This window comes from Urocampus carinirostris, chromosome 13 (genome assembly GCF_059441175.1).
Source record: "Urocampus carinirostris isolate Australia breed hairy pipefish chromosome 13, RoL_Ucar_1.0, whole genome shotgun sequence".
Classification (NCBI taxonomy): domain Eukaryota; kingdom Metazoa; phylum Chordata; class Actinopteri; order Syngnathiformes; family Syngnathidae; genus Urocampus; species Urocampus carinirostris.
This window is the reverse complement of record NC_142361.1, coordinates 36211132-36236830: the sequence shown is the minus strand read 5'-3', so window position 1 is coordinate 36236830 and position 25699 is coordinate 36211132. Positions and strand designations below refer to the sequence as shown.

Sequence of the window (25699 nt, the reverse complement as noted above, 5' to 3'; positions counted from 1 at the left end):
AGTGGGGACCGGTAAAGGTGAGTTTTTGTGGACACGGCGGACAATAATGGATATATATTTTTCCCACCCTTACCTTTGGAAATATACACTTTTTTTCCTTGGATTACTATCAACGGGCACCTAGAATCTGCAGGTCTGCAACAAATTTTAAGTACCTATATCATTCTACATTTATTTTGGCTGCCGTGATTTTTGGACTGTGTGCTTCAATGAAGGACATTACTTACCTGGCAGGGGAGATACCATGATCATGAAGGTCTCCTATGGTTCTGAATTTGTATACCTAGGACCTTAGTGTGTTGGCGTTCTCACTCTATCTATGAAGTGTAGTAGCCATGATCTTTGATTTTTGCAATCCGGAGATGGAATAGGAGCTTGCTCTGTCCACTCCACGCATCGGCCCGGTATCGCAGTACCTCCGGGAATGGTGCATTCGCAATGATCGCTGCAAGGCTTTAGGGCTAGGACCTTAGCTTGGCCTTTTGGCTGAGAGTAAGTGTCCCAGCTCCTAGGCTTTGGAGCATATTATGAATTGACCGATAACGGATAATGAATAACGAAGATAGAACAATAACCCTTAAAAACCCCAAACCCCATTTAGTTTCAATCACGGGACTTGAAGTTTGGCTTGGATTAATTTCGTGTTTATATGAAGTGGGTGCATGCGGCTTATATACAGGTGCGGCTTGTGTATGGACAAAATCGGTTATCCCCTTAAAATGTGATGGATTCGGCTTATAATCAGGTGCGCTCTATAGTCCGGAATTTACGGTATGTATATTTATTGTTTTGCACATGGTCACACTTACCGTTCATGTTAAAGGTTACGTGACACAATAAATGTCACGATCAGCAGCTACAATGACTGATGAAATGATGGATTTACACTCAGGACATGGTAAGCATTATACGCCAATGTGCATTGTCAGATTGACATTCAGGTCACTCCTGAGTAGCTTGTCCGAAACGACATGGAGCTCGCATTGTTGTGCTGTTCATGACCTGGGCTTGAACACGGCACATTCACTCTGACATGTTGGCAGGGGGTAGAGAGAGAATGTCCAAGGGTGAGGCCAAAAGATGGAGAGGAAAAAAAGAGCGGATTAGAAAAAAAGGAGTTACGGGGAAGAGCACGGCGAGCACATCTGTCAGTGGCTGGAACTCATGCTAGGCCGCAGACAGTAAGGAGCTTAGGGTCTTAATCACAATGGGCCTCTGTGACGGTAGCACAGTGGGGCATTACATAAATGGGCCACCATTATCAGCCGTCAGATGGACACTGCCCTATACAACTTTGCACTTACAGCACTTGGAATCGGATGTACTCTTGCCAGTCTTGTGATATTGCCACAGCAAAACAGAATTTTCTAAATTCCTGAAAAGCTCTTTTTGTCAAAAACTGCTCAGCTGATCGGTGGGCAGGAGGTTTTAATGTTTCCACCATCAATCACTGTGAAATATATGTGATTACACTCTAGAAAAGGTCACCAAAGCTTCTGGCTGTGCAGGGTCAAAATGCCACTACTATTGTAATATATACAGGGTTGGGTAGGGTTACTTTAACTGGATTACTTTCAATTACTTTTGGATTACTCCAATACCAAATACGCTAATAAAAGACAAAAGAAACTAAATGTGAAAAAAATTACTAAATTTTGTGCAGGCTTGGGGAAAAATGATGTTGGCAAGCTGTTTGGATTTATTTTCATTTCGTTTCTGGCGCATTTTATGTTAGTTTTGCCGGAGATCAAAGAGATCAAAAGCCATGAGAGAAAGCTTACCACGTTTGTGAGTCATCATTTTATTCATATTTAGTTTCTTTTGTCTTTTATTAGCATATTTGGTATTGGAGTAATCCAAAAGTAATTGAAAGTAATCCAGTTAAAGTAACCCTACCCAACCCTGAATAAATACCGTGTATTTTCTAATGCATTTTAAATGTATTTTTTACAAAGAATGTGAGTAAAGCATATTTTGTATTGATTTTTAAGTTAATCAATGTCTACATGTATTGTTTTGTTGTAGAGAGAGAGAGAGAAAAAATAGAAAAAAGGAAGATAGAGAGAAAATTAAAGAGAGAGAGACAGAAAGAGGGCAATATGGGGGATAGAGAGTGAGAAAAAGAGAGAAGGAAAGAAAGAGAGGGAGAAAGATGGAAAGAAAGAGAAATAGAGCAAGAGGTAATGAGAGGGGAGGGAGAAAGAAATAGCAAAAGGAAGAGCGATAGAGCGGAAGAAAGAAAAATAAAAGAGAAGGGAAGAGAGAAACATAAAAAGAAAGAGTGAAAGAAAGAGTGAGAGAGAAACAGAAAAAAACCACCGCGAAAAAGAAAGACAGAGATAAAGAAAGCGGGAGAGAGGAAGAACAAGAAGAGAGAAAGAGGGAGGAAGACAGAAAGAAAAAGGAGATCATTTCTTCATGCTGAGGTTTTGAGTTTTCCCATGCCCTCGTGCAGGTTTTAGATCAGGGGTTGGTGTTTTGATAGTCTGTGCAGCCCTTTGAGACTTCTTGTGACTAAGGGCTATACAAATAAACATGACTTGACTATTTTCATTTTGCTTTAGCAAGCCATGAATTGTTGGAGCGAATATATATACTCTATTTATATTTTCATTTTTGTTTCAGTACTCTGAAGCAGCGGCTTTGTCTCAAAGTGTGGTTTCGATGGGAGAGGGAGCTGGAGAATCCCTTCCTAGGGCCTACCTGGCTTTGGGACTCTCATACAGTCTGCAGGCTTCTGATGGTGAGGAATGCAAGTGGGTTCATTTTAGACAGAGAAACAAGGATTTTTTGCACAGAAACCCAGGAAAACGTTTTGTTACACTGTTTTGCTTTCAGTTTCGCTGTGAAACAAGGGTAGCTAATCTAAAAAAAAAAATGTCCTCTAGTATTTTTCACCAAAGATACACAATATGGAAAAGGGTCACATTTGCACAATTTGTATTAATAATTCTAGTATCGGGCAGCACGACGGCGCAGTGGTCATGAGATCGAACCTCCTGTGTGGAGTTTGCATGTTCTCCCCGTGCTTCCATGGTTTTCCTCCAGGAACTCCAGTTTCCTCTGACATTCCAAAAACATGTCAGGTTAATTGGCCGGTCCAAATTGTCCCTAGGTGTGAATGAGCGAGTGATTTGTCTGTCCCTGTGTACCCTGCGACTGGCTGGCAACAAGTTCAGGGTGTCCCCTGCCCACTGCACGAAGACAGCTGAGAGGGGCTCCAGCACCCCCGCGACCCTACTGAGGATAAGCAGTGCAGATAATGGATGGATGGAATTCTAGTATCATGTACCGATGTTAATCTCATTACTCATTTTCTCTTTAAACACCCATTCTTAGAGTAATGTCAGAAAAAATACTGAGTTAATACTCTTCTGGGTTCGTAAAGAACTCAGATCTTGTGGGATATGTTATGAGATTATAATGTTTCAAACTGCTGATTTGGTTTTTGGTCTGTTTTACAGCCTCTTTAAAAGAAGATCGAGATGAATACAATAAAAAAGCTCTGAGAATTCTACGAAAGTAAGTTTGAATTAATCTAGTCAGATGTTTGTAAAATGTGGCATATGTACTGTTCTGAAGTATGAACCATGTTTATTTTTTTTAATTGAATATCTTAAGATTTATTTTATGATAAGTGTATTGATCTATCAGAAGGCAATTCCCCCATTTGTTAACCGTCCTGTCAAGAACCAGAAGAGGATCAGGACCCAAACGCGTGACGTTTCTCACACAAGCCTTTTACCTTACTGGAAATAGGGAGTCATGCATGTTAGTCAGCAGTCTGGCGTGAAATGATAGGAAGCCAAAGGCAGACAAGATCAATAACAATTGCCCAGGTAGATATCGGACAGATGGGGTCGATATTGGACAGGACGGGACAGACACGATTGGTAATGAAACGGGATATCGAAAACAAGCAGGACAAACTAGACGGTAACGAAAACTGGAGAGAATAATAAACGGGACGAAAATAGACAAGAATTAAACTGGAAACCGATATTAAATAGGACAAAAATAAACGGGAACAATTCCGGACAGGGAATACCATCAGGAAACAGGACGGACTGACACAGGAAGAACGAGAGCACTGAGCTGAAATAGACGGAAAGCCAATTTGTCAATGGGCAGCAGCTGGCGCCACACAGGCGGGGCCAATTGGGCGCCATGGCAAATGTGACACGTCCAGGAAACATAAAAATAAGAATGACCGTCAAAGAAAGAAAAAAAATGAATCTTCAAAAGGTCCAATTAAACAATGAGTCTAAATAGTAGTAGTAACAATTGACACTTTATTAAAAGGAGCCACATTTTCTGCTCGTGGAATGAGACATTTAGTATTACCTACTTAACCTACCTATGTCATGATTACCGATGTGATGGACCTCTGCCCGCTCCTTGGCGCCAACTGCCTCGGACTCTGATTGGCTCTCTGTCCCTATTTAAACCCACTCCTATCTGTCCCCTTTGGTCAGTCCGTCTGGGAACCTCAGTTTACACTAGGCAAGCCTTTTTTTCGACCCTGACTCCCACCTGTTTTTTCCTCCTGTCTGTCCCCCGGCTTTGACGCGTTTTTGATCTTGATCACGTCTACTCTCCCGTCCCGGCTTTCGACATTTTTTTGCCCCGACCACGTCTACTCTCCTTTCCTGGCTTATGACTCGCTTACGACCCCGACCACGTTTTTGCTCTCCTGTCCCGGCCACTGACCCGTTTTCCGTTCCCGACACCGCCATCGCTCGCCACAGAAGTCCCACTTCCGCGTTCGGAGCGACTTGCTTCTCGCGCCTAGCGAACACCGGATCGTGGGTGCAGCCCGTCCTCTTTCCTTGAATAAAAATCACGAGAAACGTAAGGTAATTGGATCCTGTTTCCGTTCTGGTCCCAACAACCTACCTACCTACTAGAGGTAAGATCGGGCCTAATCAGCCAAAATGCAGGGCCGAAATGCAGTTTCGGGTTTACTTACGGCTTCTGGAAAAAAAAGTGCGATAGACAAACCAGGCCAACTCGATAATTTACATTTTATGCCCAAAATTCGGGCCGGGTTTAGATCCAGGCCCCAATATCTTAACTTTACAACCTACCTACCCACCTTATATTATGATATCAAGATTTACTACTTTTCTCCTGTTTTTCTAACTGACCATTTTGCTGTGTAGCATAGTTTTAAGCAATGTTTGCCCTGACCTGACAATATATTCTCTTCACAGGGCCCATTCATTAGACCGGCAAGATGCTCACATCGCTATGTGCTTAGCTCTACAGTTGGCTCTTGTACGGCAGGTGAAAGCAAACAATTCCAGGAAACACAACACAATATTCAAAGAAAAGCTATTGGCGTCTGAGCTTTTTTCCAGTTATATTCGAAATGTTCGTCTTCTGAGAACTTCTTTAAAATTGTGTCAGTGCCAGAACGGAGACAGGACCCACTTACGTGCGTTTCTCTTAGTTTTATTGGGAAAAAAGGCAAGGATAGTACACACGATCCGTAGATCGCTGGTCGCGAAGAGCAGGTTGCTCAGACGCGGAAGTGGTGTTTCAGTGGCGAGCGATGGCGGCGTCGAGAGTGGACAGGTTAGTAGCCGGGACGGGGGAGCAAAAATCGTGGTCGAGATCAGAAAAAGGGTCAGAGCCGGAAACAGACGGGAACTAGGACAGGAGAGAGTCAGGGTCGAAAGGCCTGCCTAGCGTAAGCTGAGGTTCGCAGATGAACTGACCCCTGTGTCACAAGCCAGAAACGACAGGACCCAATAGCGTTCGTTTTACTCAGTTTTATTGAGAAAAAGAGCAGTGCTTGCTTCCACAATTCAATGATCGTCGGTCACGGGTAGCTGATGGCAGGAACGCGGAAGTGGCACTTTCGTGTCGAGCCAGGGTAGTCGTAGGCAGCGGGAAAACAGGTCGATGGCCGGGACGGAGGAGCAAGGGCAGTAATGAGTCCAGAAAAGAAGTTGGCAACAGGTATCAGGCAGGAAACAGGGCAAAACGGGTCGATGGCCGGGACGGAGGAGCAAGGCAGAAATAGGTCCAGAAACAGGTTGGCAACAGGTATCAGGCAGGAGAATGTCGGATAGTACAAAGCTTGCCTAGCTGAAAGCATAGGTTCGCAGACAGTCTGACAGCTGACAGATGGGGGTTTAACAAGAGTCAGGGAGCCAATCAGCGACCAGGGCTGTTGGCTCCAACGGGGCTGTCGCAGGTGCCCCAAATCAGCAATCATGACACCCCGGTGACCGGAAGACGGGGGTATAAAAAGAGACAGGTAGCCAATCAGCATCCGAGGCAGTTGGCGCCAAAGGAGCAGCCTCAGGTGCCTCGCATTAGTAATCATGACAAATTGGGATTTATAAATTTACAATATGTATCGCTGCACAGGCATGGATTAAAAACAATTTCACTGTCAAAGACCCACACATTTGTCTGTACAAAAGTATGACCCAGCCATTTTTACAATATGGGAACGGGCGCAAGATTTTGCTGAAATTCTTACAGACGGATAATAGGTGCAAAACACCCCAATGACTGTGAGTTTTAGTGGTGCATTTGTATTTTAAAATGTCCAAAGACTAGAAAAAGTTGACTCAGCCTCCTAAACTGTACATTTTGTCCAACTCCCAAGTTAACTACAACAAGTGATTTCTATCCGCAGGTATCTGCAGCCATGGAGCCCTTGCAGGAGTCTTTATCCCTCCAGGGGGATGACTTGCACTCCCTCCACTTGCTGAGCCTCCTCCTCAGTTCTCAGAAACACCATCGCCATGCCCTGGACACCTTGGAACTGGCCCTCAGCCAACACCCTGACAACTTCAAGTAAGCCCACACAACGCAATCCCACAACACAAAATACAGAAGGACGCATCAATCCACCGGGAATGCTGCACCGAAAGGGAAAATGCTCAATGACTTTTAAGACTGTGCAGTTCCTTCATCTCGGGCAGAAAAAGAATGAGCGAGAGACCTTGAAAAGCTCTGCAGCACCAACACTTGTCATCTTGCAGGGATAGGGTGTCTCAGCTCCACTGCGTTGGAGGCCAGGCGAGCACACACGAACGAACTCACACACTCGCAATGCCTTATTTAGAAGTGCCAGAGTGAAGGCCTGCATTGCGGTACCTATTTCCCCTCATAGACCCCTGAGCTTTTTACAACAAGCGCTGCATGCGCAATCCCAACGTGCTCACAGTTTCTCACTGTTACACTCTTCCAATTTTCCCTAATGAATCGAATTAACTATATCCAATGATAGTTATATATCCACAAAACACTTTTCAGTGGTTCAAACATGTTAACACACATAGGAAGCCTGATCCAAGTCAGTGGTTTCACACAAATAGTATTATGAAAGAATGTTGCATCATCTCTTAAGATGTGTTTACTCTTTGTTAAGGAGTCCTAGAAATGCAATTCTCAATACAGCCGTTTGGGGTCAGTATTAACCACTGCGGTGCTAGTACCAGCAGATGGGGAAAATACAGAGAATGCAGTAATGCAAATATAAAAAGAAGGAAATAAAAACATACCTGTCAAGCTCCAGGGCTCCATGCCCTTACAAACTGTCATTTCCCTTACAAAATACAAAATCATCTTACACCATATTTTTGTTTCAAACGTGTTTATTGATGTAGTTTACCATGTTATATTGTACATGTCTTTCCTTTTATCATAAATATTGTTAATTAACATTTTGTTGTGAGATCCTAAGTTGCTCGACATGAATGAGGTTTATGATAAAAAAGTTCAAAAATGAAGTCGCTTGGACGTTCACTGTAGAAGGAAAAAAATACATGCAAATATAATTAAGTAGAATAATACATTTTCGTATTCAAGTTATGAATTCATTTTCTGCATTAAATTATTGTTGGTAATATAGTGATTACAGGGATAACCACAAACCTGTCTTTTTTCATTTTATTCTTCCTTTTTTTCTCAACTTCTTTATACAACATCATAATTCTCAATATAATGCATCAAAGCAAGTGAGCCGTTTGAGAGCCGGCTCTCTTTAATGAGTTGAGCCGAAAAAGCCGGTTCTCTAAAAAGAGACGGATCTCCTTTCACTACATCAAACCGCTCGCTTCGTTTGCAACGAAAAAAACGATACCGAGATAGAGGCTTCCGCGGCGAACTTGTTTGACTTGATTTGCCGTTTCGTGATAGTCGGTGTATTCCGGATGGTACCCATAAGTGTCAGATTTGCGTTTTTCCGGACAGATTTTTTCGTACGTCGTACGTCTTAAAATGCATAATAAACGTACTTTGAACGGCAAAACCGTACAGGTTGACAGGTATGTAAAGGCAATGAAAACTCACAACCAATAAGATATATCAGAAAAGAGGAGGGCTATGCTGATGAAGCTTTCCAGCTTTTCCCTTCATGCTAAATAAATTCATTAAATTTCTTCATCTAGTTAATTGCACACACTCAGCCACACAAACACACCCACGCAATCCTCCTCAGTAGAGACACTTGACGACTTTGACCCATTCAAGTGCTCTTTTCCTGACCCAGCCAATCACCTTCCCTCCCTGAGTCAGGAATCCCCACCACCAAGGTTGACTACGAGGTCACTCGGGTAGAGCTTTTTGCATGCAGCACTTGTCAATTCAAAGTGCTTTCCTGCTGAGAAACGGTCAGAAAATAAAAGCGATGGAGTGAGTTGGCAATATTCATATAATTAGATTATTTTACTAAGAATTTCAATATTGCTTTTTTTGTATATCAAGTACTCCTTATATTTGGCGTGTCTTACTTATTTTTGTGGACAAGATTATACATACAAGGGTCTTTATTACTGTCGGGTCTAAAGCGACCACTTACATGTGGGAGGGCTAAAAAAATATTGACTAATCGTAGGAGGAAATTCAGGCAAAGAATTTTTGAGTTTTCTGGACAGCTGCAAATGGAGAAAGGTTGCTTTCATCTTGCTGTTGCAAAGCTGACACATTTGTAGGTAGAAAGAGATTCATCAGCTTGAATTTGAATCCGTTTTTTGCCCCTCGGCCGAGTCTTTATCAAGCCCTTTTGAGTGAGTGTCTCACATTGAACGTTGCGAGGTATTGCACGACAGTTGTCCGTGCACCGCCAGGAAATTGTGTGTGGTGTGTGTGTGGGTGGGGGTGGCGGTGTGCGCGAGTGGGGGCGATGTACTTGCGTCTGGGATCTTAGCCTTGCACATGGATGGTGATGTGTGTCACTGTATTTTTGTGTGTGTGCATGCATGTGTGAGATCCCTGTTAGCTTTTGCCTCTCTGCACAGCGAACTGTCAGCTTGCCGTTGCAGAGATCATTTCACTCACCAGCCTGCAACTTTCTTTCTGTCCTTGCTTCATTTGGCCTTATACATTAATTGCATTCATACCACCTCTTTTTTTAAGTCGAGTCAAGTCATGTTTATTTGTGACACCCTTTGAGACTCTTTGTGATTATTGCAAACTAGAGACTATTATGACACCATACCCTCATCTATAAACCTACATGAGGGCAAATAACACACATATTATCAACATATAATATAGGTTATTCATATGCTATAGAATAGAAGTGTGTTTTAAGCTTAGATTTAAACATTTCCACTGAGGTTGCAGATGGAATCTCAGGGCGAAGAGCATTCCACAGCACCGGGGCCCGAATGGAGAACGCTCTCGAACCTGCGGATTTCTTCTTGGCTCTTGGGATCACTAGACCACCATTTTCAGAGTGAGGGCTCCGGACCGGAACATAGGGGGAAATTAAATCTAAAAGATATGAGGGAGCAATTCCATGCATGATTTTGTATAATACCAAGAGAACCTTAAAATCACATCATACGCTAACAGGGCGCCATTGCAGGTTAGCTAAAATCGGGGTCATGTGATCAAACATTCTTGTCCTAGTTAAAAGCCTCGCTGCGGAATTTTGTACCAGCTGAAGGTTCTTTTAAGGTTCTGTTGGTAGTATACAAAATCATCCACTGAGGTTGAAGATCGAATCTCAGGGGGAAGAGCATTCCACAGCATCGGGGCCCGAATGGAGAACGCTTTTGAACCTGCGGATCTCTTCTTGGCTCTTGAGATCACTAGTAGAACAGCGTTTTCAGAGCGAAGGCTCCAGACCGGAACATAGGGGGAAATTAAATCTGAAAGATAGGAGAGATCAAGTCCATGCATGATTTTGTATAATACCAAGAGAACCTTAAAATCACATCATACGCTAACAGGGAGCCAATGCAGGTTAGCTAGAATCAGGGTCATGTGATCAAACTTTCTTGTCTTAGTTAAAAGCCTCGCTGCAGCTGAAGACTGGACTTCAGGAGACCGGAGAGTAGTGCATTACAGTAATCGAGACGGGAAGTAACAAACGCGTGAATTATAATCTTAGCATCTGACTGAGACAGCATGGGACGAATTTTAATGTATATGTAACGGGACCCAGATGGATGGTCTTGCTCCAGCGGGTGTTACACAGTTGTTTACATACTTTTTTTTTTATTTTTTAGATGATATAGTGTAAGTCTCACACGACGCCATTTAATTGTTGACATTAAGGATCATTTATCGAGCAAGTCTCACAAAATCAAGTGAGGTCCCGTGACACTTGGCCCAAGCACCCTTCTCTGACCTGTAAGATGATATACTGGTACTTCTCTTACCCTTTCTGCTATACAAAACTCAATACCCTGAAAAATAATAATACACTTCCCCTAACAGTCAAATACGGATTACACAACATAAAAATTCCAAAATATAACATTTTAACTCGTCAGCAACCCTTGTTGCGCCACATATACAGTGTTCTCGTTTGCCCGCGTCCCTGCGTCCTGGACGCATCATTTTTGCTGGGGACGCATAGTGTCGAATTAACGTGCGTCCCCGGGACGCAACTTTTTTGACACAAAATTGTCTCTATTACCCGATTTTTTTAACCAAGATTTACCGTACTCCAAACTTTTCGTCAGGCAGATCCGCCATTGTTATTTTGGTCTCGCGGTTCGAGTTTTGCTCTGCACGCGGATCTCGGCCAAAGAGATCTTGTTGCTTCGAGATTACGTCATTGTTGTGGGGCTTGTCGTCGAGTAACGGGGGAAAATCAACACAAAATTGGTAATTTCTTCAGTGTCAGTAATAAGTCGAAACATAATGCAGAAAGTGATAACAACGGCAATAATTCCGGCACGAAAAAACGGTGGAGAAATTGTTTAGAAGATCGCGAAGGCAAGAAAAACACGTGTGTTGAAGCGAACGATTCGACGAAAGAAAATAAAAGAATACTCCAAGCAAGAAAAGGACTTTTCTGACAAAATGGACTTAATTATATTCCTGGTGACGCTAGAAGGAGGATGATAATGGTGGCTACATGTTCTGTGATGCGTGTACCCAGCGTGACAAAAAAAACTGGACTGCATGAATCATTTTGCAATACGAACTTTTAGAAAAGCCCATTGAATTGGCACAACGACAATGAAAACCACAAATTAGCTATGGAAATTCTTTTGCTGCAGGAAGAGAGAGGCAAGTATGAACGGATACAACATCAAAAAGAAGACTTGGCCATGCTTTCACTGCTAAAGATTGTTAAGTGGATGGCAGTATTTTCAGTATTTTGTATAATGTACAATATTGTGAACTGAAAAATCTGAAGCGATAACTGCATTGTATTACCAATTAACTGTGACGATTAAAACTGAATGAAAATATAGATTTATATAATTATTTCAGCAATATTATTTTGTATAATTTACAATATTGTGAACTGAATAATCTTGAAGAGATAACTGATTTGTATTACCAATAAACTGTGGTAATTAAAACTGAATGAATATATAGATAGATTACATGTTTGTCGCCGATTTCAACCTCGATAACACTAAATTTTGGGGAGCCATAGATCTCTGTTGGGACCCATAGATTTTTGAGCATGAGAGTCCCCGGGACCCATCACTTTTCACAGGTCAAATGAACACTGCATATACAATACATCTATCGGCCTGCGTCTGCATGCTCACTCCTTCAGGTCTTTGAAAAAGGAATCTCAGCATGTTTTGCACATGCGTGTGCACCTGCTTGTAATGCAGAGAGAAAAAAGATCTGTGGGAGTGCACAATGAGTAATACTGTAGATGGGCTACTTTTTTTTATCCATTGGAGCGATGCTAGCTAGCTATTTTTAAATGTAGTCGATGCTGGCACTCATCGCTCAAAGCCCGCCACTGCTAAGCATTTACACGGAGCGACTCCACTCACTGCCATTAACTCGGTAACACGAAGAGCATTCCCAGCGGGCTGAAAATGACAACAGTTGTAATTGGAAGTGTGTCGCGTTGTCTCTCTGTCAACCCTTTTCCTGGAGATGTACAGTACGGTGGGAAAAGGCTTATTGTGGAGTAACTATAAAACACTGGTGGTGATTTAGAATAGAATAGAATAGAATAGAATCTACCTTTATTGTCATTGTTACAAAATGGGTTAACATATTGCGACAACGAAATTGGGCATGACACTCCAGTTTCACACGTTCACAGTGAGATAAAAAAAACAAGAAGAGAAAGGAACAGAGAAGATAAGGTTATGAAACAAGGAGGATAAGGTTATAGTTATAATTTACACAAAATTTACACAGGAAATGTCGACATGTAGGATGTTACATACAGTTTGGTATCGTAAGGTTTTGTGCAATATGCATTTGGTGCAAAAATAGTCATAGTGCAAGAAATAGTCAACATATGCAAAAAAAATAATAGAAATATACAAAAATAAATAGAGACTGTAACCTGGATAACATAACAATATTCGAGTAAAATAAGAAGTGATGTTTGGGAATGGATTTGAAGATTCATGTTGTTTTTTTAGGCGACATCAAGTGTTTGTATATTTTCAGTTTTAAGTTTCCTTATCTCGAGTCGGCGTTCAAACAAAGCTGTATGCTATGTCTTGCTTTGGGCCATTATGATGCTTCAGTATGGAGCCCCCCCCATCATTTTCTGTTTATTTATATCGTCCAAGTAGATGACGTGCAAATGCAAACAATCACAAGACATTTGGAACTAATTATCTATCTATCCTCCTACCTATCTATGAAAATGAAATGAAATGATCTGCAAATATATAGCGCTTTTCAAGTCAATGACTTCCCAAAGCGCTTTACAATGTGCTCCACATTTCCTAATAGCAGCCTTGTATTGCAGCCATGTTAGACGCTAACCTGCTTATTGGGGTATTAGGGGTTCACTGTCTTACCCAAGGACACTTCGACATGTAACACGGACGAGCCGGGATTCGAACTGGGATCCCTTGATCTATCCTCTTACCTATCTACCTACCTAACTACCTACCTACCTACCCTGGTTCTATCCCTCGAGAGGGGTGACCGACAGCAAGACAAACACATACAAAAATAAAAAAGGGAAAAGTAGCAAAAAACACACTCAAACATTTTTGGGACCATGACCAACGCAAATGCCCAAACACCCAAAAAAGTTAAGCACCTCGGCACCCAAGTTGGCTATGCTTTTGTCCCTCCAGATGAAACGGGACACAAGAAAGCGGCCATCTCCGGATCAGAATGATACAACACACTCTTTTGTTCAACAGCAGGGCCCGACAGCTTTCACTGGTTTACCCCTGCCGCATCATACGGGTGCCCTTCCCATCCCTTAGAACGCGTCCAAACATCCCACTATCCTTTCACAACACCTCTCCACTCATTCCTATCACCAACAAGAGCTCTAGATTCCACTAGATTTTGACCTCTTTCCTGCTGTGCACTCCATCCACGTCAATTGCGGCCTTCCTCTTGGTCTCCTTCCATTTTTTTCTGTTCCCGATTTGCCTCTATACATTTGAAACTGATTTTTTGGAATAATAAATGTAATAGGACAAACACTGCCAAAAAAATCCCATCATAAAGTAAAATAAGCAAAAATACGATCTCTATTCAGACTAAATATATTTGGTTCCACATTCAGAAATGAGCTTTATCTTAAGTAATTTCTCTTGCTAAAAATACATTGTTCAAATTTCAATGATAATAAAGAAATAAACAAACCACACTAAAAAGAATTCCATATATAAATCATAAAGTCAGAGTGTTACTTGAAAAGACGATTACATTACTTATCTTACTTCATTTTCAAAATGATTTTAATATAAATGAAAACATTTTAAATAACTACCACCATGTTACTTTATATTGGAATGTTTTCCACAAATGTACTAGCAAAGCAACTTGAAATATTGTTAAATCATGAAAATTAGATACTATACAATAAAAACATACTGCAATAATGATTTAAATTATAACCAAATCTGATAAATATTACCTAAAATTGGAAAAATATTATTATTTTTAAATTAAACTATAACAATATAAAGTAAATTGATGGAATTAATACTTAAAAAGGGAAAAAACTATTTAAAAACAAGTTGAGCTTGGTACAAAAAGGAAAATAAATTTGAAGACAATTGACCTGTGAAACCTATTCAATTAATTGATTGTGTCAATAACTGGAACAGGATCAGGACCCAAATGCATGACATTTCTTACACAAGCTTTTATTTTACGGGAAATAGGGAGTCATGCACGTTAGGCAGCGGTGTGGCGTGGAAAGACAGGAAGCCAGAGACAGACGAGATCGATACCAATTGCCCGAGCAGATATCGGACAGATTCAGATTCAGATCTACTTTATTGTCATTCTAGTACACGTGTATACAGAACGAAATGTCGATGCATCTGACCCCCACAGTTTCCTTGAATGTACAGATATAAATAAAGTTGTATTGTATTTTGGCTACGTATAGTATTTTACCATAGTGCCGATAGTGCAAGAAGAGTAGCTAACCAGATGTGCAAAATGGGCAGTCAGGTTAACAAGTCAGGTACACAGTAACATTAACACTGTAACAATAACGCTGTAATTACAAAAGTGCAGAGAGCAATGTGCAAGGAGTGGCAAGCTATAAAAAACTGCCAGTAGTGCAAAAAGTCAGATTAGCAGCCGTTTAGATTTAAGTTAACTATATGTTAGATTGACCATTTAACAGTCTAATGGCCAGGGGGACTAGACTATTGCGGAGCCTGGTGGTCCTGCACCGCACACTGCAGTACCTCTTCCCAGAGGCTAGCAGAGTGAACAGTCCATGATGGGGGTGAGAGGGGTCCCCGGTAATGTTCTTAGCATGGGATAGGCAGCGCTTCTGGCCAATGTCCTGAATGGAGGGAAGTGTAGTCCCGATTATTTTCTCTGCTGTCCTCGTTACCCTCCTCACACTACCCCAGTCGGTAGCGCTGCAGCCTCCACACCACACAGAGATACAGCTGGTCAGGATACTCTCTATGGTGCCCCTGTAGAATGTGATGAGGGAGGGTGGGGGCAGGTGGGCTCTCCTCATCCTCCGCAGGAAGTACAGGCGCTGCTGTGCCCTCTTAACCAGTGATGCAGTGTTCACGGACCAGGTGAGTTTGGGGTCGATACCAGACAGGACGCGTCAGCCAGGATTGATATTAAAACAGGAAACCGAAATTAAAAAGGTAAAACCAGACGGGAACGAAAACTGGAGAGAATAATAAACAGGACAAAAATAGACAGGAACAAAACTGGAAACCGATATTAAACAGGACAAAATAAACGAGAACTATACCGAACAGGAAATACCAACAGGAAACAGGGCCGAGTCGGATTCCACGTCTTGCGAGCAGAGGTTTGTTATCAGACTGACAAAGGAAGTGTGAGAGTATTGAGCTTAAATAGACAGAAAGCCAATCTGTCAACGAGTCGCAGCTTGCGCCACACGGGCGGGGCCAATTGGGCGACCCTGACAGATTGCTGTATTTATTTGATATTGTATTTATTTAGCAATAAAAAAACACTACAATGCTTTGACTTACTTTAGAAAATTAAAGCAAAAGGTTACTTTAAAAACGAGTGTCTTTTTACATCCAGATACAAGATGTAGGCTCTGAAAAGAAGCAAAAATATTTCTCACACTTACCTTTTTTTTCAGTCAAGAATAGAGAACCTAATTAAGGTAGTTTAATATAACAATCAACACCTTCCTTTCGGTCCACGGGGGAATCAATTGACACACCGAACACACCACGTCACATTTCAACACTGGGATGAGTTTACACCATCAAAATAGTTCTGAACGTTTTGCCACACTGGTAATAGGGAGCCTAGAGACACACACAGCAGGTGTACGCTTCACACACTCCAACTTACAAGTCTTCTATTTGCCTCCCCTTGCTCTCAACACTCAAACACATCCCCAGCCTCCACCAGCAACCAACTGACCCATGAGTCGGTAATCAGATGCATTTCACAGAGTTTTCTCCCCTGACACAAGCTTTTCTCACTTTGGTATTGATCCTCATGCTCCCTCATCCGCCTGGTTCCCCTATCTGCTTTCTTCCTTGTGATGGAGCATAAAATAATTGGAGGATCCGTCAACAGCTAGAAAATAGTAGATGGAGGGCAAGATCACCTTAGTCTTGTTGAGTCTAATGCTCACTGTCTATCTTTGCTTCTTAGGGATACACATGATAGACTGATTACTGCAAATTCCGGACTATAGAGCGCACCTGATTATAAGCCGCACCCACCACATTTTAGGAGGAAAACCGATTTTGTACATACACAAGCCGCACCTGTATATAAGCCGCATACGCCCACATTTAAACATGTAACACAAAATTAACCCAAACCCGACTTCAAGTCCCTCGATTGAAACTAAATGTCCTTCATTAAAGTCTACAGTCCAAAAATCACAGTCGGCAAAATGAACGGAAAATGATACCGGTACTTGCAGCTGTAACATGCAGCTGTAACATGAATGAATAAATGAAAACTTTGATTTCGAACATTCAAATAAAAACAGGACAAAAACAATGAGTCGACAACAAAATCACATAACATGTTCGAAAAGGGATAGTCAGAAGCAGACGCTTATTTTTCCTACCCCTTTTTCTTCCCTGTTACCGTAAATTCCGGACCATAGAGCGCACCTGATTATAAGCCGCACCCACCACATTTTAAGAGGAAAACCGATTTTGTACATACACAAGCCGCACCTGTATATAAGCCGCATGCGCCCACATTAAAAAGTGTAACACAAACACAAAATTAACCCAAACCCGACTTCAAGTCCCGCGATTGAAACTGAATGTCCTTCATTTAAGTACACAGTCCAACGGAAAATGATACCGGTACTTAAGGTTTGATGCAGACCTGCAGAGTCCGGGTCCCGTTGAAAGTAATCCAAGGAAAAAAGTGTATATTTCCAAAGGTAAGGGTGGGAAAAATATATCAGATGAACACATTTACTTACGCAACTCCTTTTTCTTTAACCAACTTTTTACCCCCTCTTCTTTCCTTGTCTGTCCCTCACCTTTGGCGGTCCCCACTTCAACTCGGCACCCCGCGTTGTTCCGCCCCTCCTTTTTCGTTCACCTGTTCAAAACATATCAGAATAAGTGTCTAAAATAAATACAAATAAAGACATTACAAAAATATACAGTTGCAAATACATATTATACATGGGTTACACATATTTACAAAGAAAGACGGTACACCGAGAGAGTTTTCAAAGCTTTAATAATAATAATAGAGCTTTGACAGGGCAGTTAATGGTAGCAACACTCAAGCGCCGCTAGCGGCCGTTAGAAAAATGACATAAATTGGCCGCATCACTGAATAAGCCGCATGGTTGAAAGGGAAGGGAAAAAAGTAGCGGCTTATAGTCCGGAATTTACGGTAATTTGAAAACCCCCCTCTGGGAATTACCAAATTCATACACGCAGATATATACACACTTAACTGGTTGTCGTCGATTAAAACTGTAATTTTGACTATGCTTGTGAAGTTATATACTTTTTTATACACTGTTTTATACACTGTTTTATCTCACGTAAAGTCAAATATACTTGTTCTAAAATCTGACCTCAGTGTTTGAGGGCAAACGATGAAAGAAGGTTTGTCGTGGACCGCACTTTGCCTTGGAATGTGCCTTTTCTTCCATTCTGAGCAGATAACAATGATTTATCAGCTCGCCTGTTACTTCAATTTGGTAGAAGCTACAAGATTCTTCAATCATGGTTGCGAAATTTGCATCGACGACGGCGTTGACCAATCAGCCAGAGGCTTGTTCATGGGGCGTGAACATTTCATCTGCATGAATTATAACAGAGGAACACCCGGAAACCCCCTCGTCTCCTGCACACGATTGTAAAATTGGCACAGGCGGAGACCTGATTTGTTCAACTATTTGATTCGGCTAAATTAATTAATATGCGGACTATATTCGGCGCTCGGCTCAATAATGTCCCTGACTTTCATGCTCCAACTGTAAGGAATTGGACAAGACACGTGAAGCGTCTTCGGAGTCAGATTTCAGTATAGTAAATGTTAAAACCTTACACTTGCTATGAATATCAACTTAGCGTATTCATTTGTGTATAACGCAAATTTAATTTACTTGAAAAAGAATTCAAAGTCTGGGTGCATATTGTACACAAGGTTATACGGTAATATGTTACCATATTTGTGCAAAGATTGATCGGTCTAAAAATATCGCTGACTACAATCGCAAATGATTGGATCAAAGGGGGATCATACATGAGCAGAACCCTAGCCACTAGATCACCATTTGTCATTTGAAAAAAATATGATATTTTATCTTATCATCACACTGCTTTTATTCATGCACATGAGTACAAACACAATTAATTGTAATACACATGTCCGCCTCGCAGTTCTGTGGGTTTTCGCCCTGAAATGTGTGCTACATTTGGGGAAAAAAATGTTTTGTTTTGTGCTACGATTAGAATCTTAATTTTTTTTGTGTGCCTTTTCATTGATTGCGTAATATTCCCAAATAATCTTGTGTCTTTCTTGTGTTTCCCTCTAGTTTACTCTTTACGAAGGCGAAGCTTAAAGAGGTTTTGTATGGCCCATCTGTGGCTTTAAAGACTTGCCAGGATATGCTGCAAATTTGGCAAAGTCGCTATGACGTCAGTCGCTCAAAGTGAGTCAACATTCAATTTCATGATACTAATTTGTCTCTTGAATGTAGGCTATTGTGCTTGCTTAGTCATAAGCAGAGTTGGGTAGGGTTAATTTAACTTGATTACTTTCAATTACTTTTGGATTACTCCAATACCAAATATGCTAATAAAAAACAAAAGAAACTAAATATGGATAAAATTATGACTCGCAACACGTGGTAAGCTTTCTCTCCTGGCTTTGATCTCTTTGATCTCCGGCAAAACTAACATCAAATGCGACAGAAACAAAATGAAAATAAATCCAAACAGCTTGCCATCATCATTTTTGACGTTCCTGTCAAAGAACGGACCAGGAGGCAGGAAGTGTGAACTCAAATGCGTAGACGATCTGTCACTTTAATTGGAAAATAAAAGTTGTCCGACACACAGGGACCAAAGACAAAACAAAACAGGCTTAAAGGCAATCAAAATTACAAACAAGGCATTTACTCAGAACAAACAGGCATGAACAGGTTTTCCTCATAGTGAAGCAATGGTCTGGCAACGGGCAGTCCCAAAAGGAGCGCTTAAGTATCCCACACGCAATCAAGTCAATGTGTCTCAGCCGGTGTCAAGGGGCGGGACCAGCTGGGTACCATGACGACCGTGCAGGACATGACAGTTCCATTTAGTCATTTTATTCATATTTAGTTTCTTTTGTCTTTTTTTAGCATATTTGGTATTGGAGTCATCCAAAAGTAATTGAAAGTAATCAAGTTAAAGCAACCCTACCCAACCCTGGTCATAAGGTCATATCAATGTGTTCCAGTGAGCTTGATGACAGTAGCAGTATACCTGTAGTTGAGAAGCCGGATGCTAGCCCTGGACTTCGTAAAACATCCATTCACCTCACTCTCCCTGACTTCAAAGATGCCTCTACTGGTATGCCTTCTGTAAATGTTCTATCTTCTGTTTGTAGCTTCTACCAAATTTAAGTAACTGGTGGCTCACGGGGGTGTGTGTGGCGACCACCCTTTTTCAGTGCAGCCTGCGAGTCTGTGGAGGCCATGGGAAATTGTTATGCTTCAAATCACCCTCAGTGGGAGATCTAAAAAGCAAGGAAGCCCAGCATGTGCTCCTGTGCTTCAATGTCAATGTGCCAATTGCCAGAAAATGTGGTGTGTTAGTTTTGCTTACTTCTAAACAATACACTGAGGATAATCTTAATTAATTACTTGGAATATCTACATTAATGTATGTCTTCATTTGTCATCTTTCTTAACCACAACTTGTGACATACTAAAGTAAATGCTAAGTAGAAAGCATGTTCCAAATTCCTAGGGAAGAATCGTTCCCTTGCCTTTGTCAAAGAAGGAGAAAGTTGAAGGAAAGGTAAACAAGACGAAGTGGGTAGGTAAAAGAGGAGGTGAAACGTGTACCAGCTCTGGGTTCCAGTCTCCTGGGAGGGGCAGACCCCCTGTGGGGGAGTGGTCACGGCAACTTTTGATGCACAAAAGCAAGCTAACGGCCCCTTGCCCAACCTCAACTTCCTCCAGTATCAGTCAAATAACATATCTATGTGATTGACTTAAAACACAATATTTACCTCACATGTTTTGACATTGATCATTTTCTGACATAGCAAAACGACATTATGACCAAACGTTGATTACTCTACGCAGTCATTCAGAGAAGTACTTTGTTGTTTGTTTTTTTCTTGTGGTGTGCAAAATCGTTAATTGGCGCTAGCGCTAGCTACCTTTATGTTATTATCTTTTTAGATCAGATGTATCAGAATCCAGTCATCATGGCCAAAGATCTGCATGTTTTAGAGGTTTCCTTTCCTGAAGATTGGTGGATCCAGTCAACAGCATTGTTTATCTGGTTTCTGAACAGTTTTCCAATGAATCAGGTGTGAGTCGAAAAGGAAATCCCTAGAACACGCTTAGCTGCAGCTCTCGTGAGATTCAGTTTGACATGCCTGTCTTAGATTGCTGACTAAGTAAAAGGAAAAAATAGTACTGGATTCTGCTTTCTGCTGCTCTCTCTGTTGGAGATGGGAATTGAAATTTGACTTTTATTTCGATATTTGATATGCAAAAGATTCAACACCCTCATTTCAAGCTATTCCTGTCTATCTAAAAATGTAATCAAATCATATTTGGACTTCACTTCATATTTTCAGGTTCAATGAGCCCATCGTCAGTTGCGGCATCCCGTCTGGAAGCGGCGTTCTCGGAAGTGTCAGATATCAGCTCCATGCAACGCCAAGGACCCGCATACATTTGGACTACTCTTGAATGTATCTGGCTGCAAGCAGGTATTACAGCAGCACCTTCTCATCTCATCTCATTAGCAGCACCGCTTATCCTCAGTAAGGTCGCAGGGGTGCTGGAGCCCATTCCAGCAAGCAGTGGGCATGGGACACCCTGAACTGGTTGCCAGCCAATCGCAGGGCACACAGGGACAGACAACTCGCTCGCTCATTCACACCTAGGGACAATTTGGACCGGCCAATCCACCTGAAATGCATGTCTTTGGAATGTGGGAGGAAACCGGAGTGCCCGGAGGAAACCTTGCAAGCACCGGGAGAACATACAAACTCCGCACAGTAAGTCCGGTAGCTGGATTTGAACCCACACAGGAGGTTCCCAAGACCTTAGAACTGTGCCGCACACGCGCTAACCACTGCGCCGCCGCAGCAGCTCCTTATTAAAATAAAATACTAGATAGAGCTGGTGATGTCATTTAACAATTGATTAGACAGTGGGAGGTTACTACACATTGCATAGTTCACAGTATCAGATTGTTTTCCAAAATGAACTGATTTCAACCCCATCAAGCATGCTGTTAAATGAAATGAAATGATCTGCATTTATATAGCGTTTTTTCAAGTCAATGACTTCCCAAAGCGCTTTACAATGTGCTTCACATTTCCCAATAGCGGCCGTGCAGCCATGTAAGGCGCTAACCTGCTTATTGGGGGCATTAGGGGTTCAGTGTCTTACTCAAGGACACTTCGACATGTAACACGGAGGAGCCGGAATTCAAACTGCGATCTCTTGATCCCAAGACGAGTGCTCTACCTCTTGAGCCGCCCTAAGTTGTCAACCTTGTAGCTTTTTAGGTGGTTGCCCATTCCCTCTGTCTCCACCTTCCCAAGAATATAATGTGTTTTTGATTGTCATATGAGAATGACTGGTAACCAATCCAGCATGTATGATATGTTTCACCTGAAGTGACCCTGACGGGAAAAAAACTAGCAAATCAATGAATCAAATGGGTTACCATTTTACCCGGTGTAGGAAGTAGAGCAGTAAACCCTAATCCAGAGGATTTATTGAAGATAAAAATGTTGACGGATTGATAAAGGGCTGGTTAACAGAATACAATAGATTTCACAGTACACAAAAGTGGCCAATGATAAAGACAAGCATGGCAGAAAACAGGAAAAACTGGTAGTGAGTTTAGATGCCAAAAACATAGAACACACAAGCTTTTCATGGATTGAATAACGTGTGTAGTCGTAGGGTCAAGCATGAAAAAGAGAGTATTAAAAAGTCTACACACCCAAGTTTAATAAATAATTATTACCGTATTTTCTGCACTATAAGGCGCACCTAAAAGCCTTTATTTTTGTCAAAAGCTGACCATGCACCTTATGATACAGGATGGATTTGTCAGGACCAGGACAGAAAGCAGGGGACAGAACCCACTCGTGTAACGTTACTCACAGTTTATTGGAAAGAAAATAAAGGAGCGCACACTAGATCCAGAGATCGTTGGTCGCGGGTAGTCGATTCCTCGGAACGCGGAAGTGGTCAAAATCAAACAGATCGGGACAAGAACCAAACAGGAGCAAAAACTCAGGGCTAAACGTGTCAAAACGCAGACGCTCCGACAAAAGGCGACTCACAGGACAGCGTTTAAGTAGTGACAGGGAGCAATCTGTCAACGAGTTTCAGCTGGTGTCCATGGGCGGGGCCAATTGGGCGCCCTGGCAACCGTGACATGGATTAATATTGAGTCGAAAGGTCTTGCAACTAAGGCAAGCAGCCGCCGACTAAATTTTCCCCTGCAGGAGAAGTAGTCCACGGTGTATGTTGGGATATTTATACCGGCGTTTCATTTCCTGACCAATGTGTCAATCATCATTTGAATTGGTCACTATTGGCTCAAGTTATTCGGAGGGAAAGAAGACGGGTCCTTTTTAGCATTTAAAGGCTCGCATAGTCTAAAGTGGGGCAAAACAAAGCCCGCAATTGGCCGAAAAGATGTGAAACACAAGTTAGGTTGCTCTACGTCCTGGAGAAAACATTTTTACTATTCTGTAAAAAAATAGCTAGTAACAAGCAATGTCCATCGTTGCAGAGACGCTTCTTTATTTGTCGGCATTATTGCGTGTTTTGGAATATGTAAATATTTTACACGGTTGGAGTTAAGAGGACCATGGTTGAGTATTATTACTGAATGTGATGGCTGCTAGACAACTTTGGTGAGCTACCCCAGCTTTATATTTTCCCAGTATCTTGTTTTATCAAACTAATCTTGATGTTTCTGTGCTGAATCTATTTTTAAATTAATTTCAATTCAATTCAAAGTGTTTATTGTCATATGCACAGTAAAGAATCACGTTTCCCAGCACAATGAAATTCTTACTTTGCTGTCCACACAGTTGCCAGAGAAAAAGAAAATAGAAACTAAAAAATGGTTGTTATTTATTGAATCCCAAGAGTCTAACCTTCCTAATGATATGTGGAATGACACATCTGAGTGATTGGTGACATCGTACAGACACCGTGTCCCTACGTGTCTGAGACACATATTTGCTTCTTTGCGAGCCATTGGAATGTTAAGGGGTTTATAAGTTTGACTGAACTATCTGACTGTTTTGTTGACGTTCCCGCTGTAGCGCCTTATAGTCTGGTGCGCCTTATGTATGGAAAATATATGACAGAAAACTATTTTTTGGGGGTGTGCCTTATAGTGCAGAATATACAGTAGTTTGGTATTTATTCAAAATACTGTACCATAAGATGAAACCAACAAGTTATGTTAAGTAGTATTCAACAAATTGTAGTATACTGCAAATGTTTTGCATTTTTCACCCCAATAACCCATAAAATGTTCATTTTCGTTATTCTTTTTCTTATTTTACTATGTTTTGATCTTGTTTACGTTGATGAATAACACAAATACAATAGTACTTAAAAATGAGCTGAATTTTCAGAGCCACTTTGAAAAGTCTATTCTTGTCTGATGGAACTAAGGCTCAACTTTTACCGTGTAATCTATGTTAGGGACAAAAACAACATTTTTATCACCCAAAAAAAACCCCTCATGCAAACAGTGACGCACGGTGCGGACGCTAGTAATTCTTAGGAATGTTTCTCTTCAACTGGACTTTGACAGAGATGACGAATTATGAGCGGTTCCCAATAGGGTTTGTTTTTGGTGCAAACTAAAGGGCAAAATGAAGTCTACTAACTATTTAAACTTAAAAATAGATATACTAGGTTGCAGTAGGTGTGCAATGACTCCCATCAGGATAACCTCATTTTATTTAAAATGTATTTTTTATGCACCAATCTTATAGACGGACTCATGAATGGTACACTATGTGTTTCATGAGTGCTGATTTTAGAGGGAATTAGGAGAGATGTATTCTGGCCTCCGTCCACCAAAGGGCGCCGAATCCGTTTGTAATTGAGAAAGGCGTGTCCAATCCCAACACACCCGTCCCTAATTAGCCTGACCCTTCATAAGGACATTTTGAACAGCATCCACCGTGGGGTCATTTTCATATTGCATCACTCTCCACCATTAATACCATTTGCAGTTCCATCATGGTGTCTGAGGTTTGGATGTGTTTTCTTGTTGTTTTATTGATGATTTTGAGATTAAATGGAATCTTTTTTGAGCAACTTGCAATGCTTCCTGCTCCCTGCATTTGGCTCCATCGCAAATCCCACCATAATGACCGCACAATGAACGGACATAGCTGCAAGCACCCTAACTGCGAGGATAGTCCTCGGCCGCTTCGGCTCCCTAACCCCAAATGAGAGGAAAGTCCTCAGTTGCAAAGAGAATTCCGGGGCGCTTCGGCTCCCTCCCCAGCTGCAGGGAGACTCCCTGACTGCTTCAACTCCCTGTCTGGGCTGGTAGGAGGGCACTGGGCGCTTCGTCTTCCTGCCCCAGTTGCAAGGAGAGTCCTTGGCTGAATCCGATTCTTGCCCCAGATGCATGGAGAGTCTCCGGTCACTTTTACTCTCTGCCTAGACACTCCCTGTTCCAGCAAGGACGTTTTGCCGTCTCGTTGCTGCAGCCTCCGTAACTTTGTGTTCGTTACTTTTTTGATGATTTTGTTACTGAATGCCATCTTTTCGAGCACCTTGTGATGCTTCTGGCGTTTGGGTCCACCACCAAATGTAACAAGATGGAAATGTTTCTGTTCACATTGAAGCACATGTGTGCAGTTACCTTTGTTATAGGCACCTAAAGAGATCTCATCTCATTAGCTGCACCGCTTATCCTCAGTAGGGTCACGGGGGTGCTGGAGCCCATCCCAGCAATCATCGGGCAGTGGGCAGGGACAGCCTGAACTGGTTGCCAGCCAATCGCAGACCTAAAGAGATGTTTATCCTTATTTAATTAAAAATATATAGTTCATTTGTTTATTATGTGTTTTACTTCACATCCAAGTACTGGTGCTGCTTGGTAAAGTCCTTACATAGTTTGGAAAA

At 41.7% G+C, this 25699-nt stretch overlaps 1 protein-coding gene and 1 pseudogene across 5 annotated transcripts in view; both read left to right on the top strand.

Moving 5' to 3' along the window:
- The window catches only part of ttc7a (tetratricopeptide repeat domain 7A), a 127412-nt gene that overhangs the window by 26487 nt on the left and 75226 nt on the right, over positions 1–25699 (top strand). For all 5 annotated transcript variants that reach the window (XR_015852473.1, XR_015852472.1, XM_088351392.1 and 2 more), the window contains exons 13-19: positions 2626–2743; positions 3465–3522; positions 5214–5286; positions 6653–6813; positions 18881–18997; positions 19786–19898; positions 21142–21276. Coding sequence is in view for 3 of the 5 variants with exons in the window: in XM_088351392.1 (XP_088207518.1) it covers positions 2626–2743; positions 3465–3522; positions 5214–5286; positions 6653–6813; positions 18881–18997; positions 19786–19898; positions 21142–21276 (775 nt within the window). In the remaining 2 variants the exon portion in view is untranslated. The remainder of the gene's footprint in view (positions 1–2625; positions 2744–3464; positions 3523–5213; positions 5287–6652; positions 6814–18880; positions 18998–19785; positions 19899–21141; positions 21277–25699) is intronic.
- On the top strand, positions 308–438 carry LOC148354450 (U2 spliceosomal RNA; annotated as a pseudogene).